Below are 14,585 nucleotides of genomic sequence, written 5' to 3' on the forward strand. Positions count from 1 at the left end.
GCCTACTCACTTGTATATAAAAGATTAAAAAATTTACGTTAAAAATGTGTCAACTCATCTTAAAGCTTTTTTATTTTTCATAATTGAATGATTATAAGTTTGCATATCATCTTGTATTTTCATACACATCTCTTCTTGCCTTTTCTTATGCAGTTGTCTTATTTTAATAAATATTTCGCTTGTAATGTGTGAATGCAAATGTTATTTTTCAATAGTCTGTTTAAGAATGTTTACTACTTAAGTACAATTCTTCACAGTTCGTTGAAAGTCTTAACTGTATAAAATTAGATAATAACTGTATAAGTTAAAATAATATTAACTTCTGAATTTTTGCAAGTGAATTTTGCATATACACAAATTGAAAAGAATAGTTTCATATAAGAAATTAATCAATATAGATGTCTATAATTTTATTTACCAATATCCTATTTTTCAATAATGTGCTTAATTAATGAATGCTCTGTAAGCAACTGGAAAATACTACATAGAAAAGTGAAGGAAACCTTTTACTTCATTTGAAAAATTTTGGGACAACGCAAAATGTTAACAATCTGTTATAAAACATTACAAGATTCTAAGAAAAAATAGTATTTTTAGAAATTTATTCTTTAAAATATATATTTGATGCAAATTAACTAATTAATGAGTCATAAAGAAAATTTAAATCACTTTTTCACCTGAACATTGCGAAAATATTTTCCCTTTGACTGTTTGAGAAAACATCTAAGGTTTCAAATAAGTATTAATATTATATTCAATAAAATCTATCATTTGTTTTAAAGGTTCCACACTTGTCATTGGAATGCATTTCTTTTAAGATACAAAGGTATATTTTTTAAATCAAAAATTTAAAACATGAAGTTGGAAGTTTAAAAAGTTTGGTCATAAGTAAAGGTAGATTGAAATATAATTTAAGTACAACTAAATCAAAGAATGTTAATACTACAACAATTTGTATCAATACCGTCTAATAAAGGCACATTTTATTACAATATTTTAAAAATACAATAGTGCTTAGAATTTGTATTAAATGAATACTGTATACGAGAATGTAAAGTTTGAAATTGGGACAATTAGCTAACTAGCAAAAATTTGAAAAGAGGGGAGTTATTTTTTTAAAAAATATCTAAGAATTTAAGTTTGTTCAATCAAAATTTTCAGACATATGTATGTTCCATATACAAACTTGTATATACATACATATTGATAAGCTCATCTCATTAAATCAGAAAATTATAATTTCAGAATAGATAATAAAACCACTGTCAAAATTTAATTAATAAAATATTAGGTTTCTAGGTTCATTTTATTTATATTTTAATGTTAAATTTCTATTGATTCTGTTTTACACAGACAGACACTTTAAATTTCTTGTAATAAACATAAAATAATTTTGAGTGTAAACACATCAAAATTTGTTTAAAAATGAAAGAAATCTTTTTAAAATTATTTATAATTAGTTACATTCTAACCTTTGAATAATGTTAATATTTTTCTACACATATCTTATAAATTAAAGCTGTATGATAAAATGACTAACTTTGACATAGTTTCAGCACTTAAAACACAATTCTGAAATTTTAATTTTATTTATTGAAAATAAAAGCTACAATAATCTAAAAAATAATTTGTTTCATTGATCAACTTTAGTTACGCAATTAATAATTTTTATTTTATTTTACACTCATCGCAGCTAAATTTGAGTTAACATACATTGCAGGTTTCTAATATACAGAGTAATGAAACAGAGAAAATAATCATTAAATGATAGAATAAATGTAGGCAATAAAAAAACTTCAAGTACCTATAAACAACTTTTTGCTTTCTAAGATTTCATCTAATAAAGCAAAAATTTACTAAAGCACGTGAACATTTATAATATAAAATATAACAGAAATTGTATTATTTTCTTATAATTTTTTAATAGTGTTTTGGTTTGCCAAAGAACTTTTTAAAATTAATTAGAAATATTAATTAATCCTAAAGACTTGTGTACAATAATTTGGTCTCATGATGAACAATAAAATGATGAGATCAACCAGCATATAAACTTACTGAGTCGCAGAAACATAGACGTTTGAAATTCTGATGAAGTTCAATAAAAAAAATTATCAACTTTGTACATGATTTAGGCTTAAACAAGAGACACATCCCATTCTGATAAAAAAAGTATTAAAAAATCACTCATACGTAATGACTTGAATTCATCTGCTTTGATGAAAAACTACACCAGTAGCAGGGCACTTTACTCAATATTCAAACAAGAAAATACAACACTGTTTTTGTTCTTCAGTAAGATCAATTTGCAAGCTAAGAACAATTTGTGCAGATATTTGTTGATTTTTTTTTCATTGAAATTGCAAAATGCTGTTGCATTGTAAAGCAACGAACACTGGGAAGCCTTTATTTTAGGAAGCAAGTAATAGTCAACTTTGTTAACTAGGGACCGAAGATGTCATCATAAGGTTCATCTGCGCATTCCCATTGCTGTAATTGTCATGCAACAAGGCCAAGTCTAATTACTTTAGCTGAGAGGAAAGTATGTAAGGTGAATATAAAAGGTTTAGGTGATTGCAACAAATCTAATTCCTAAAGAAAGAATAAAAATATGTTTGTAAAATTTATCTAAAAATAAACAGAAATCACTTAATTAGTTCATACTGTTGAAAAGTGACACTATTACATACATACATATGAAATGGTCTAAACAAAAACTGCAATGGTGCCAAAGCATTGTTAATATTGAAATGACTTTCACTTAAGTTTAGTTTCAACCAACTATATTATAAAATACTAGGAGGCTCCACCCCCTGCTCGCTAACCCCCGAGAATTGCTAAGCAATCCTATGTGGTTCACGCCGTGAACCATGGCTCGCTGCGCTCGCTCGCCAATGAGCACAATGTTCTAGCACAAAGACATAGTATATTATCATCAAAGACACAGTATTTTATCATCAAAGACATAGTATTGTTCTTATGTAGAAGAATTCTATCAATGTTCTTATTGGCTTTTAAAAAAAATATTAGCTATTTAGATTGTACATGGTGAAAAAATCAAAACATTAGCTAAATGAGAAACATATTAGCAAAATAAATTATCAAATATTGAAGTTACTCATCTAAATTCAACTAAATGTGTATAATAAATTAGTTAATGCTAGAAATTCTGAAAGTTTTAGAAAAAAATTTTATTATTTAAAAATATCAACTTTAAACCCTAACTTTTCCTTGTGACACAATAATCCAAGAACACAAAAATTTGTTTTATCGCCAAATGAAATATTTTTTGGTGATCAGCATTATTGAAATCAATTTCTATATTAATTAACATTTGTGATAAAGTACATAACATTTTAGAACAAAATAAGGATGTTTTACATACAATAAATTAAAATGTATGGCTGTTAGCAATACCCGAGAAATACCACGTGGATGTCGCCATGCTGCATTTCTACTCGGGGAGTTTTGATTTTGGCAGTTCCCCTTGCCTACTGCCAATAGAAGTTTCAATTAAATTTTTTCCAAAAAACATTTTTTTCTGCAAAGCTCTAAAAAATTAACACTAAGCATTTAGAATTTCCTTAAAAACACAATCATAGATTTGGCATCTTGGAGCAATAACTGAAAGGCTGTCAAATGACTTAACAGGCCAACATAAAGTTGTCCATGACTAAAAATTTGTTTAGTCAATACTAAACTGATTTTCTCAAAAGTCTGACCTTGTGACTTATTTATAGTCATGGAGAAGGCCAGCCTAATTAATTCCTAATTGAGTATTATCATGTTTTTAGGGCATGAATCCGAATTGAACAACCTGATAATGCTCACTCTGGTTATTGTTTCCGTTTTTAAAAGTGCTATATGTTGAGCCACCTCAAGTGACATATGCCATGTGACATTTTTAGCAGCAATCATTGGTCGATTTTCTGAAGTTGCCACGGGGAGTAGTAATGAGGCTTTTTTTGGTGCCGTGTAAGAGAAATATATATATATAGATATTACAGTAGAGAACCAATTATCCGGTATCCAGATAACCGGAAAAAATTTTGCTCGGTTTTCCCTCCATTATAAACTAGAACGATTATGAAAAAAAGCGGAAATTGGACTCATTCTTGAAGTTGAGTAGAGGAAAATGTAAGGAAGGGGAGAATCCCCCCCCCCCGTTTACCCAGAGAAACGTCATTTCCTCCGTAACCTTGAAGATCGAGTGGAGGCAGGGAAGGGAAGAATGTTTTATTTTCTCCTTTAGGCCGTCAATCAAACTCAAGGGTGTGGCATGCTGATTTCGTTTTCTATTTGATTTACGAGGGGGGTGGGGAAAATGCATTGCATGCATATCAGTGAACAGAAGATGAAAGAGAAAAATATATTTATCTATTTGACATCGATTAGTAAAAATAAAACCTTTTTCTTTTGAATAAATTCTGATTCTTTGGAAGTGCGATATCATTTGCAAGTTTTTCTTGATGTGGAATCACATCTGCTATAATTAAAAATCGTGTTTTTATCAAAAAAAATCATAATAAAAGTAAAATTGTTTATTAATTTAAACATAGAATTATTTTGTGAAGCAGATTGCAGTTTTGTTTTTCTGATTCCAGTACCTTTGAATTTTTTTTTTCTTTTCACAATAAATTTCGCACTCAATAAATTAATTCTTTTTATTCATAAATTTTATCATTAGGTTTTTTTTAAAAATTCCGTTTATCTTGCCTTGTTCTGGGATTTAATATTTATGCTAGTGCCTTTTTTAACTATCTTTTTGATTCGATAATTTTCAAGTGTTTTTTATTTAGATAAATAAGTTTTCCTTTTATTTTATCTTTTTTCTCTTACTTCAAGCGCTAAACTTTTCCCATGTAGTTCGGGTTCGATAAAATATAAATTAACGACACTTTTTGGTCGATCCAGAAAACCGGGAAATTCAGACAACCGGGATAGCGATGGTCTCGAGCATCCCGGACAATTGGTTCTCTGCTGCATTTATGAAGAGAAAAATCTAAAATTGTAAACTCAAAATAGTAAACTTCTGCAGTGTGTTCCAAATAAAATCAAACGGACAGGAAAAAAGCAATGAATAAGTAAAAAGTGAAGGGGGGGGGAAGTGTCCCATCAAAATAAAGCCACTTCTGATTAAAGCTAATATATCCGTCATTTTAATATATGACTTGAAATGCATGATTATTTACTAAAGCCTAGTGGACATTTGTGTCAGTATTATTCCATGATTCAATGATAGCAACCTTCTATACTGTTACAAACTGAAATTACTACTTTTTTATGCATATAATCCTACTGAGGATAGCCCTCACGTTTTCTAGTGGATATAGGTCAGGCCATTCATGGCATGCACCTTATTATCCAAAGACTAACGCACCAAAGATTTTGCAACCTAAATGGGGGCACTGTCCTGCTGGAAAATCAAACTTGGGCAACCAATTCTCTCTGCTAATGGAAATAAATGGATTTCTAAAACTTTTTGATTGACGGCAGCCTCCAAACATTCTGAAGAAGAGGCTGGGCATTGTTTACTGCCATATCTGAAGCCTTCCCACACAATTAATGAGCCTCCACCTTGTTTTATAATGGAGAATGAAATTCTCTTCATTTTTCACGCCACAGTAATAGCAAACAAAACTGTCTGGGTCATTTTTCAACACAAACAGGGTGGCCACTCAAATCAGATTTTAAATTTCCCTGATTTTTCCAGGTTTTCCAGATAAAAATCTTAAAATTTCCAGGTTTTTGTTTCTTTCTTCTCATAAAGTGTATGATGTGTACAACAAAAGTGTCTACATTATAAAATATTTTATTCAAAATGTTATTTTTTTAACATATCATCTTGAAAAAAAATAACTTATTTCGACAATTTGGCAAGATTTTTTATTTATTTTTTAATGTTTTGGTACAAAATTTTGAATCAAAAATCAAATTTTGACCAACAGAAGAGTAAAATTAAATATCAATATATAGTTAGTTCTTAAAAAAACCTTTTTATTTAAAACTAAATAAGCTATAAAAGGTTAAAATGAAATAGAAAAAATTAGTATTAATGCAACAATTGTAATAATTTGTCAACAAACATTGCTGTTAGTGAATGTAAAAAAATGTGTGATTGGTTGGTTTGCTGAGAAAAATTAATTCACAAATTTCTCTGAATGGGAATACAAAAGCTTTCAGAAAAAGAGTGCAATATAAAATCTATTAATATTATTAAATTATAACCAAATAATTTTTGGAGAATTTTATAAAGTTAAAAATAAAAAAACATTTTGTCAAAATGGAAAAAAATTACAAAATCATTGGAACAAACTTAAGCAATAAATTGATTCAGCCCAAGGACAGAATTTAAAAACAGAAGCTAATATCCAAATCCCTTCTTCCACCTCCACCACAATCTTTCCTAAATTGCATAGCGGTCAAAGGTTTCCACATTCGTTTAGAAGCAGTGGGAGAATTTTATGTGGCATTCTAGTTTAACAGAGCTGTAATGAAGCAAATTTTGACGCAAGCAAAGTATCGCTAAGTTGATGATATTTCAACTGTTTGGAGATACATTTCCGTCTAAAAAAAGTGGGTATAATGGATGAAATAATTTAAACTAATGAAATTAAACAAATAATCAAAAATTTCCATCTTTTCTTTAAAATTCCCTGATTTTTCCAGGTTTTTATCCAAATTTCCCTGATTTTTCCAGGTTTTTTCCAGTATAAAAAAATTCCCTGATAATTCCAGGTGGGTGGCCACCCTGACAAACTACTGCTAATTTCTTGCAGGATATTTAAAATAAAACAGTAGATGAGAAAAAAAAGAGAATCTTTTCTGAATGGACAGCTACAATGTGAAGGCTCATAAATGCTGTGGGAAGACCTCAGCTATGGTGGTAAACTTAATTAGTCAACTTTACAGTTTTCACTGTATTAGCAATAAAAAACAAATGGTTATATGATTAGAGAGAGCAATAAGCAAAGGTATCAATTGGAGTGGATATTAAAATTTATTTTTCAACCTTTTAGTGCAATGATAAAAATTAAATTACTTTTTTTAAACTTTTTTTGTTTTTACAAACATTAATTTGTTAACATTAATTTTTAGGCATTAATGACACGTGAAAAAAATCATCTTTGATTAAAAAGGCTAACATTAATTAAAAATCAGAAAGTTATATAAATTTAAAAAAAAAGCCTCTAAATGACACACAAAGCAATAAAACCTGTTTACCTTTTCACTATCTTCTCCTCCAAAGTCTAACCAAACTAAACGCATACCATCATCAGCTGACATGCGTAATTTTTCAAAAGGGTATTGCCACAAGATACTGTGGTGTCTGCCATCTTGTAAAATAAAGCCGTTATCAAAATGAACAGTAATCACACATTCCTGGCCTTGAAACAAACAGGCTGAAAATTAAAGTACAAACTGTTAGGATTTCATTCTTTTTTAATAATAAAAAGAATTTAGGGAAGTATACTTTTGAAATATAAATATAGGGGTTACAATATACTAACAATGGGTCATACATTGACGTTATATCCACTGTTATACCAGACACAGATAAAATGGAGAACTTTCTGTGATCACAAAACAACTCTTTTTAAAATTATAATTGAAAATCAAAATATTAATACATATCAAAATAAATATTAATCTTGAAACTAGTTTCAACCCTTTTGTCCTTTACTACTTAAGTGAAATTTGAAGACCTTCTACTTTTTGAAATTTGAAGATCACAGATTTTAAAAAAATTTCTTAACTTTTATAAAAATCTATGTTGTCTGAAAACCTTGTATACATACCAAACATGCCTGAAAATCAAATGTAATGACGTAATCACAGGAAAAATGTGGTCGCACAAGGCAGAGAAAGAAATTCTTATATCAATCTCTGCAAGATTAACCTGTGGGTCATTATTGGGAAGTTTTAGTTAATTTCCTTTTTTTATTAATTATTAAAAAAATTTCACCATGTTGAAAAATATTGACTACAGATAAAATAGGAAAACTTGGGCCGTTTCATGTTTATGAAGAGTAATAGTAAAAAATTTTCTGGGATGGTGACAAATTTTCTATGAACAGCATTTGCTCATTCATATCTGTATTACATCCCAATCAAATTAAGGTTGATGATAACTTAAGTACTACATTGCGAATACAATAAAATAATATATTTATCCAAATAAATAAAGTTTTAAATGAGCATACAATCAAAATACTTTAAGGCCACACTGTGTATGTCAATTTCAATACTTTTTCTGCACATACTGGAATTTTTTTAACATGCAAAGTGAGGCTAAACTGAAAACAATAATCCGAATATTAATATCATAACAAGCACTATGTATCAACACAGTTTTGAATAAGCTAAACTATAAATAATTTTTAAATAAAAGGAGCATTTTATTTCTCAAAGCTTAGCAGGTGCAATTTTTATTTCAAAGGATTTACATGGATTTAAAAAAAAAATATTTAAAGAGAATGAAATGCTAACAATACTTAGAATTTCTATTGTTTCTAAATAATTATTAAATCTTAAAGTAGTCAGAGAAAAACTTGAGTAGGGATTCTCAGGATGCATTTATACTACATTTTATAAGAATTAATATTTTTTGCACACAACTTAAATGACAAAATCTCAGATAATGAAAAATGTCAAATCTGTTTTTGACAATATTTCAAACTTCATTTCTTTTTTTTATACAAGTAAATTTTATGTAGTAAAAGTGTGAAAAGTTTTGACAAGATTAGTGATTTAATTTTCAAATTAAATTGAATGAAATATATTTTTTAGCCAAACTTATTTTACAAGGCAACATACAATTTAAATTTTAAAATTAAATTATTTTTTTTACCTACAACTGTCAAAGATACAAATTTTAACTTTCATGTAACCCCTTAAAGCAATTCAAGTAATTAGTTAACTACATCTTATCAGACCTTTAATCTACAAAAAAAAAAATATTTAAAACTTTAAAAAAGAAAAATTTAGGAAATAAAATTTTTTGGAATAGATAAAGAAAAATTTGTTTACAGAAATGAGCTTCTTTCATGGCAAATGCAGCATTATGAGCACCTTGAACTAAATGCCTTGCCCAAAATGCAAGATCCCTATGCGTCTCCACTCGCATTACTCTAGATTCAATCCCTTGCCTTGTACCTAGTCTTAAAGTAAAGGTTGTCACATCAGTTATCCCAGGAACATTAACACCGCTAGATCTTCTTGGTGTACTGGAGTGTACAAGTCTGAAAAAAAAAAATAATTTGTTATCACGAAAAGGATTTCAAAACACACATGCAAGACATTGATACCAGTTTAAAAAAATCTCTAGTTTCTTTTTCAAAAAACAGTTTACAATAACAATACTATTTAGTCACACTGAAATGACTTGCTGATAAAAGAGAACTTAATCACATAGGCCAAGGTGTATCACCTCTGAACTAGCAAAATTAAAAATGGGAAGAAAGTTTAAATCAAGAGGTTATTAATGGTATGTATATAAGGTAAAACTTGTGCTCATTGCATGCCTGATTTAATTAGAATTCAGGTATAATGAGGTAATTTCCAATAAATATTTGGTTATTATGTTAAGAAAAAACATACAAGCAATATATGAATTGAATGAGGAAATCATCATACACTCCTTGAAAATGATCGCAGTTCGAAAAAAGAATATTTGACAGTTAGTGGATATTTCATTCTCATTGAAAGAATTTAAAAACTCAAAACTCCTATATCTCAGATTGTTCAAAAAATATAAGCAATAAGGAGTCGTAAAAGTTATTTTACATTGTTAATTAAGTCAACAGTTCGAATAAATTGTTTCCTAATAGAAAAACTACATGCTTCTATTTCAAAGACTTCAAAATTAATTTATAAAATAAAAAATTTTGTTATTGATATACTTACTTATTTTCACTAAATATAATTTAAAAAGAAAAAGCATTTATGTAATGCAAAGTCCCAAGCTTAAGATTTGCTCTACAAACAGAAGTATTCATTTTAAGGCCTTACCATTTCCCTCTGAAATATAATTCCAGTAAAAATTTAGTGATTTTTTTTTTTTAAATCACAAGAAAATCTATAAAGGGAATACCATTGAAAATTCTACAAAATGTAATAGACCATAAAATATAGAGATTAAAATATATGGAATGTTAAAGAAAAGATTAACTGCTTTTCTTGTTCAATAAGACAAAATATAAAACTTATTTTACCTAGTATGTACAAGAGGTATACTATTTACAGGTACAGCCCAAGCTTCTTTTGTCCAAGGCACCAAGTCATAAAGCAAGAGGTCTCTGTCTGTTATTGCTAAAAATACTGGTCTCCACTGAACAACTCCAGTATCATCATGTATCTATAAATTATCACACATTTAATATTTTGTAGTTATCAGAAAGTTAGAACTTAAATAAACATTATAAAACATTCTTAAAAGCAAAAAAATATAAATGTGATTATGTTAAAAAAAAGGCACATTATAATCAGATCACACTATTATCAGATCTTAAGAATATGGTTCAAACTCTAAATCAAACCATTTTAATATTCATGAAAACACTTAATATCTCTATATTCATACAAAAGCTAGCATTATAATTTTTATTTTTCCAAATTAGTACAAAATATTAAGTGCTCTACAAGTTTTACCCTTCAGGTTTTGCCCTGTTCTTTTTAGTTTCTTCTATGTTGCTGTTTGATTATTACCATATCTTAGCAACTATTTTAGAGCAGGTATTGATACAGAAATTTCTTAAAATTTAGCTCTGTTATCAATGGTTAAAAGCATAACTGATTAACTAATAAATTTTATATTATATATGTCTGAATTAATGATTTTATCATAACGGGTAAAATTATCATCTTTAAAATTTAAAAATACAATTTATACATTAAAACATAAATGTAGTTTACAATTAGGAAAACTTTTTTAAATGAATCAATCTACATGACAGTTGATATTTAAATTCAATATAAAATAATTTAAAAATGCTGTCCATAGACAAATACCAAATATGATCAACAGAAAAAACCATTTAGCTTTTTTATAGTTTAACTATTCCTTTTAAAATATTTTTAGACAAATAAAATGAAAATATAAATACTTTTTCAGAAAGCCAGCCCATGTGTCTCAGCTCTGCTCTTTCTAAAACATCTTTTAAAAGATGGCCAGCTTCTACAACAGCTTTAGACATCAAGGCATCAACTGCAGAATGGATAGCATTGAACCATGCCGAACATTGGGCAGCATCTGGACACCTTAAAACACATGAATGTCGTCTATCTGGGGAGTGAATTTCTAATGTGCGATTGTCAGCATCTGGCATAGTAAGATTACGACAAAGGTGGCACAATAAAAGAGGAACTTGTCTAATATCAGCTCTTCCACTTTTCCTATGCAACTGAGAGGATGGCAAGAAACCTCCTTGTTGAAACTCCCACCCTACTTCAGCTAATGCAGCTCCTTTACGAAAATATGGAGTCACTTCTTTTAGATACTTCACTAAAAAATAAAAAAGATTTTTAAAAAAAAGTAAATAATTATTAATGATTTCAATATATTACTATTAACCACTTATGAAAGCTAATGAAATTTAAGTTGAAGTCGTAAGTAGTAATAAATATAGCAACAGAAAGGTAACTGATTTGATTCCTGTAGATCACAATCTTTAGGAGCGATTTCACTGTATCACTTTTGTAACAAGTAAAAACCAATATATTTGGCAACCAAGATGGGGCACGAGTTTTGAAAGCCTCAGGATGAAATTAAGTGCATGCTGCTTCCTCACTTCACAAAATGTTTTATTTTCTAATTATGATAAATTTATGAAGACTCTTTATTCAAAATAGTAGTTTCCATGCATTGTCAAAAAATATTTAGCTATATTTCTTATATAAAAAACTAATTAAAAAATAAATTTTTAAGAAGAAATTTGACTAGATCCTCAGTAAATCTAGATCTGGGACAATGGGATATGCGCACGTTACTTAATGTGAATATCTCTATCCTGATTGGCTGTTGTAACGTGGTATTTGTTTACATTAGCAACTATTCTTTCCATTCTATTTTGAGTGAACCAAGCCCATCAAGTATCAACTACTTTAAGTGACACATTCTAAATTCCTTCACAAAGAATCTTATTCAAAGATTTCAATACTTTTACTCTATAATTACACAGAGACTTAACACAAAGACAGGTACGAAGCCATCTGGAACCTAAACTAAATATGCTTCGAAGTTGCGAGGTACACAAAACAAAAATCCATCACGGTTACAATAAAATACATAAACAAATAATAAATCTAAATAAAGTAAAGGTGCAGATGAGGAAGAATTATTTCAACTAATTCGATGTGCGATACGGTTTTATATTCAATTAACTTTCCGATAATTAACATTCTAACTTATGTAGAGAAATTTAGCTTGACTTCGATACGCCATTTTGCTGATAAAAATAAGCTGACGTTATAAGTGACCTGTGTGAGCATGGAACTTCTTCTAGAAGTGCAAGTACTCAATTGTTCTCATCTCCCCCTCGAGAATGGCTTTCTGGCAACTATACCCAAAAAAAAAAAAAAACAAAAAAAAACAATTTTATTATTTGAGAATCTGGCCAAAATAAAATAAATGCTAGTTACCCTCCCTCCTAGAAAAAAAAATCAGGTTTGCAAAAGATAGACTATTTGAAGTCTAAAATACCGGAATTAGTAACACAGAAAAATATTCACTTTACCATACTCTTGAGCAGAAGCATTGGACTACCATAAGAGCTGTACCTCGATAAAAACAAAATTAAAACAAAAGTTTTCAGAAGCACAGCCCAAATATAGGACATCACCGCTCACATCAGCATAGTTATATGACTCACACTTCGGTATGTGTGCGTGATATCTATGCACTTGTATAATAAGCAAAGTTTTAAATTCTAAAATTTAAAAACTGTTAACAGGTGTGTAAGTGCAACACAGCATGTAGCGTATAAGCAATATTGGAATTAGCGTGCATGGTTAAAAAAAAAAAGATTAATAAAAATAAAGTCTTCAGAATTATAAGAAAATAATATCATAAGTGCATCAATAATTATAATTTCTAAATTATTTAATAAAAAAATGAAATGTGTTCACAAATCCACAAGATCTTTAAAGTGAGAAACTAAAAAAAAAACATTACAGAAAGGGACCAACTCGAAAGGTATAACTCGTAGCCACCCCTGTGCAAACATTTACATGTTTTTTTTAAAAAAAATTGCAATTTCAAGATCTGTTTGGCTCATTGTATTTAGCGTGACAGATCGCGATATGGAAATATCTCGATGACGTGCTTGCACAGCTGAAAACACAGAGATTTCAAGGGGGACATGAAAGTGTCAGATTTGGCATAGGTGATTTGTAGGAACAAAAAATGCAATATGTAATTTTTGGTTGAATTTTATTAAAAAAATGGAATTCGATTTTTAAAATCTTTTATATCAACGTTATAATAAGATAAGTGAGATTTTGATAGTGAAGTATACAATAAATTGGGGATAGTTCCAAATCAGTACCAATTACAATTTAAAGGTACCAAAGGGATTTCAAACTTAACTTAAAAAAGGTTTAGAATTATATGTAGAGGATTGTACAAAAGTGGCCATGAGTTTGCGTTCTAACCCTTCTATTGGTTCCGTTCTGTGATGTTGTTCTAATGTCACTGCCCAAGTGTTGCCAAAAATTAGAATATTTTTTTGGTGTAGGTACTGGAATCTTTCCAAGCAATTCTTGCACAGCCAAGCAATTTTTGTTAAGCAGTTTTTCGGATGATTTCTAAAGAAAAATTATATTTCTAGAATTGTCTATGGCAAGACTGGTATGCCCTAAAGGTTTATTCTTTCAGGCTTAATCAAAGTGAATGAACAAGCCTTAAGAAAAGCCGTTTAGTTACAAGCGATATGTTGAGTGAGAAGTGAATTTAGAAATGATGATATTTAAATAATTTGTGGTTTACAAATTAAAACACTCCCAAGGGTCAAAAATACAAGTAAGTATGTAATAATATCTCATTAATACACATCATTATAAAAGAAAGAGCAGATTTGTATTGTGCATATCATTTACCTTCAATATCAACGATTTTTCCGGCACGTTTTAAAGCTCGCACTGCTTCGTCATGAGTAGCTTCGCGAAGATCTTCGCCGTTAACGGAAATAATTGCATCTCCAACATATAATTGTTCAGTTTGATCTGCAGCCATACCTTTAAATATTTTGCTTATTAATATGGGCATTTTGTTCTCTTTACCACCTTTTATACTTATTCCTAATCCACTATTATCTTGTTTTACAACGCGAACTACTCTTTTTTGATTAGCTATACTTTCCGGTATATCAGGAGGTTCAGAATCTGAGAGACCGTTTGATGGGCCATTGCTTATTTCATAACTTTCATCTAGGCTTATACTTAAGCAATCCTCTTCTAATGTAACCAATACTTTTTGCCATTGCTGACGGGTGTATACTTCTAATAATCCCGTCCGAGAAGTGGAACGAAAACTAGCACTAGCAGCGGACATTTTTGACGTTTTTATCTTAGTGCCATTTCTACCTTTATAA

General features: G+C 29.1%; 1 protein-coding gene across 1 annotated transcript; it reads right to left on the reverse strand.

The window, feature by feature from the left end:
- Positions 1–6: 6 nt before the first annotated feature.
- Syn1 (Syntrophin-like 1) lies at positions 7–14,584 on the reverse strand. Its single transcript, XM_016055409.4, has 6 exons — positions 14,092–14,584; positions 11,103–11,500; positions 10,212–10,354; positions 9,028–9,239; positions 7,222–7,400; positions 7–2,589 (listed from the first exon to the last, which is right to left on the reverse strand). Exons 1-6 carry the CDS (start codon positions 14,543–14,545, stop codon positions 2,497–2,499), a joined length of 1,479 nt encoding a protein of 492 aa, XP_015910895.2. The 5' UTR covers positions 14,546–14,584; the 3' UTR covers positions 7–2,496.
- Position 14,585: the final 1 nt, after the last annotated feature.

This window comes from Parasteatoda tepidariorum, chromosome 3 (genome assembly GCF_982258835.1).
Source record: "Parasteatoda tepidariorum strain Cologne lab strain chromosome 3, Ptep-v5.0, whole genome shotgun sequence".
In the NCBI taxonomy this organism is placed as follows: Eukaryota; Metazoa; Arthropoda; class Arachnida; order Araneae; family Theridiidae; genus Parasteatoda; species Parasteatoda tepidariorum.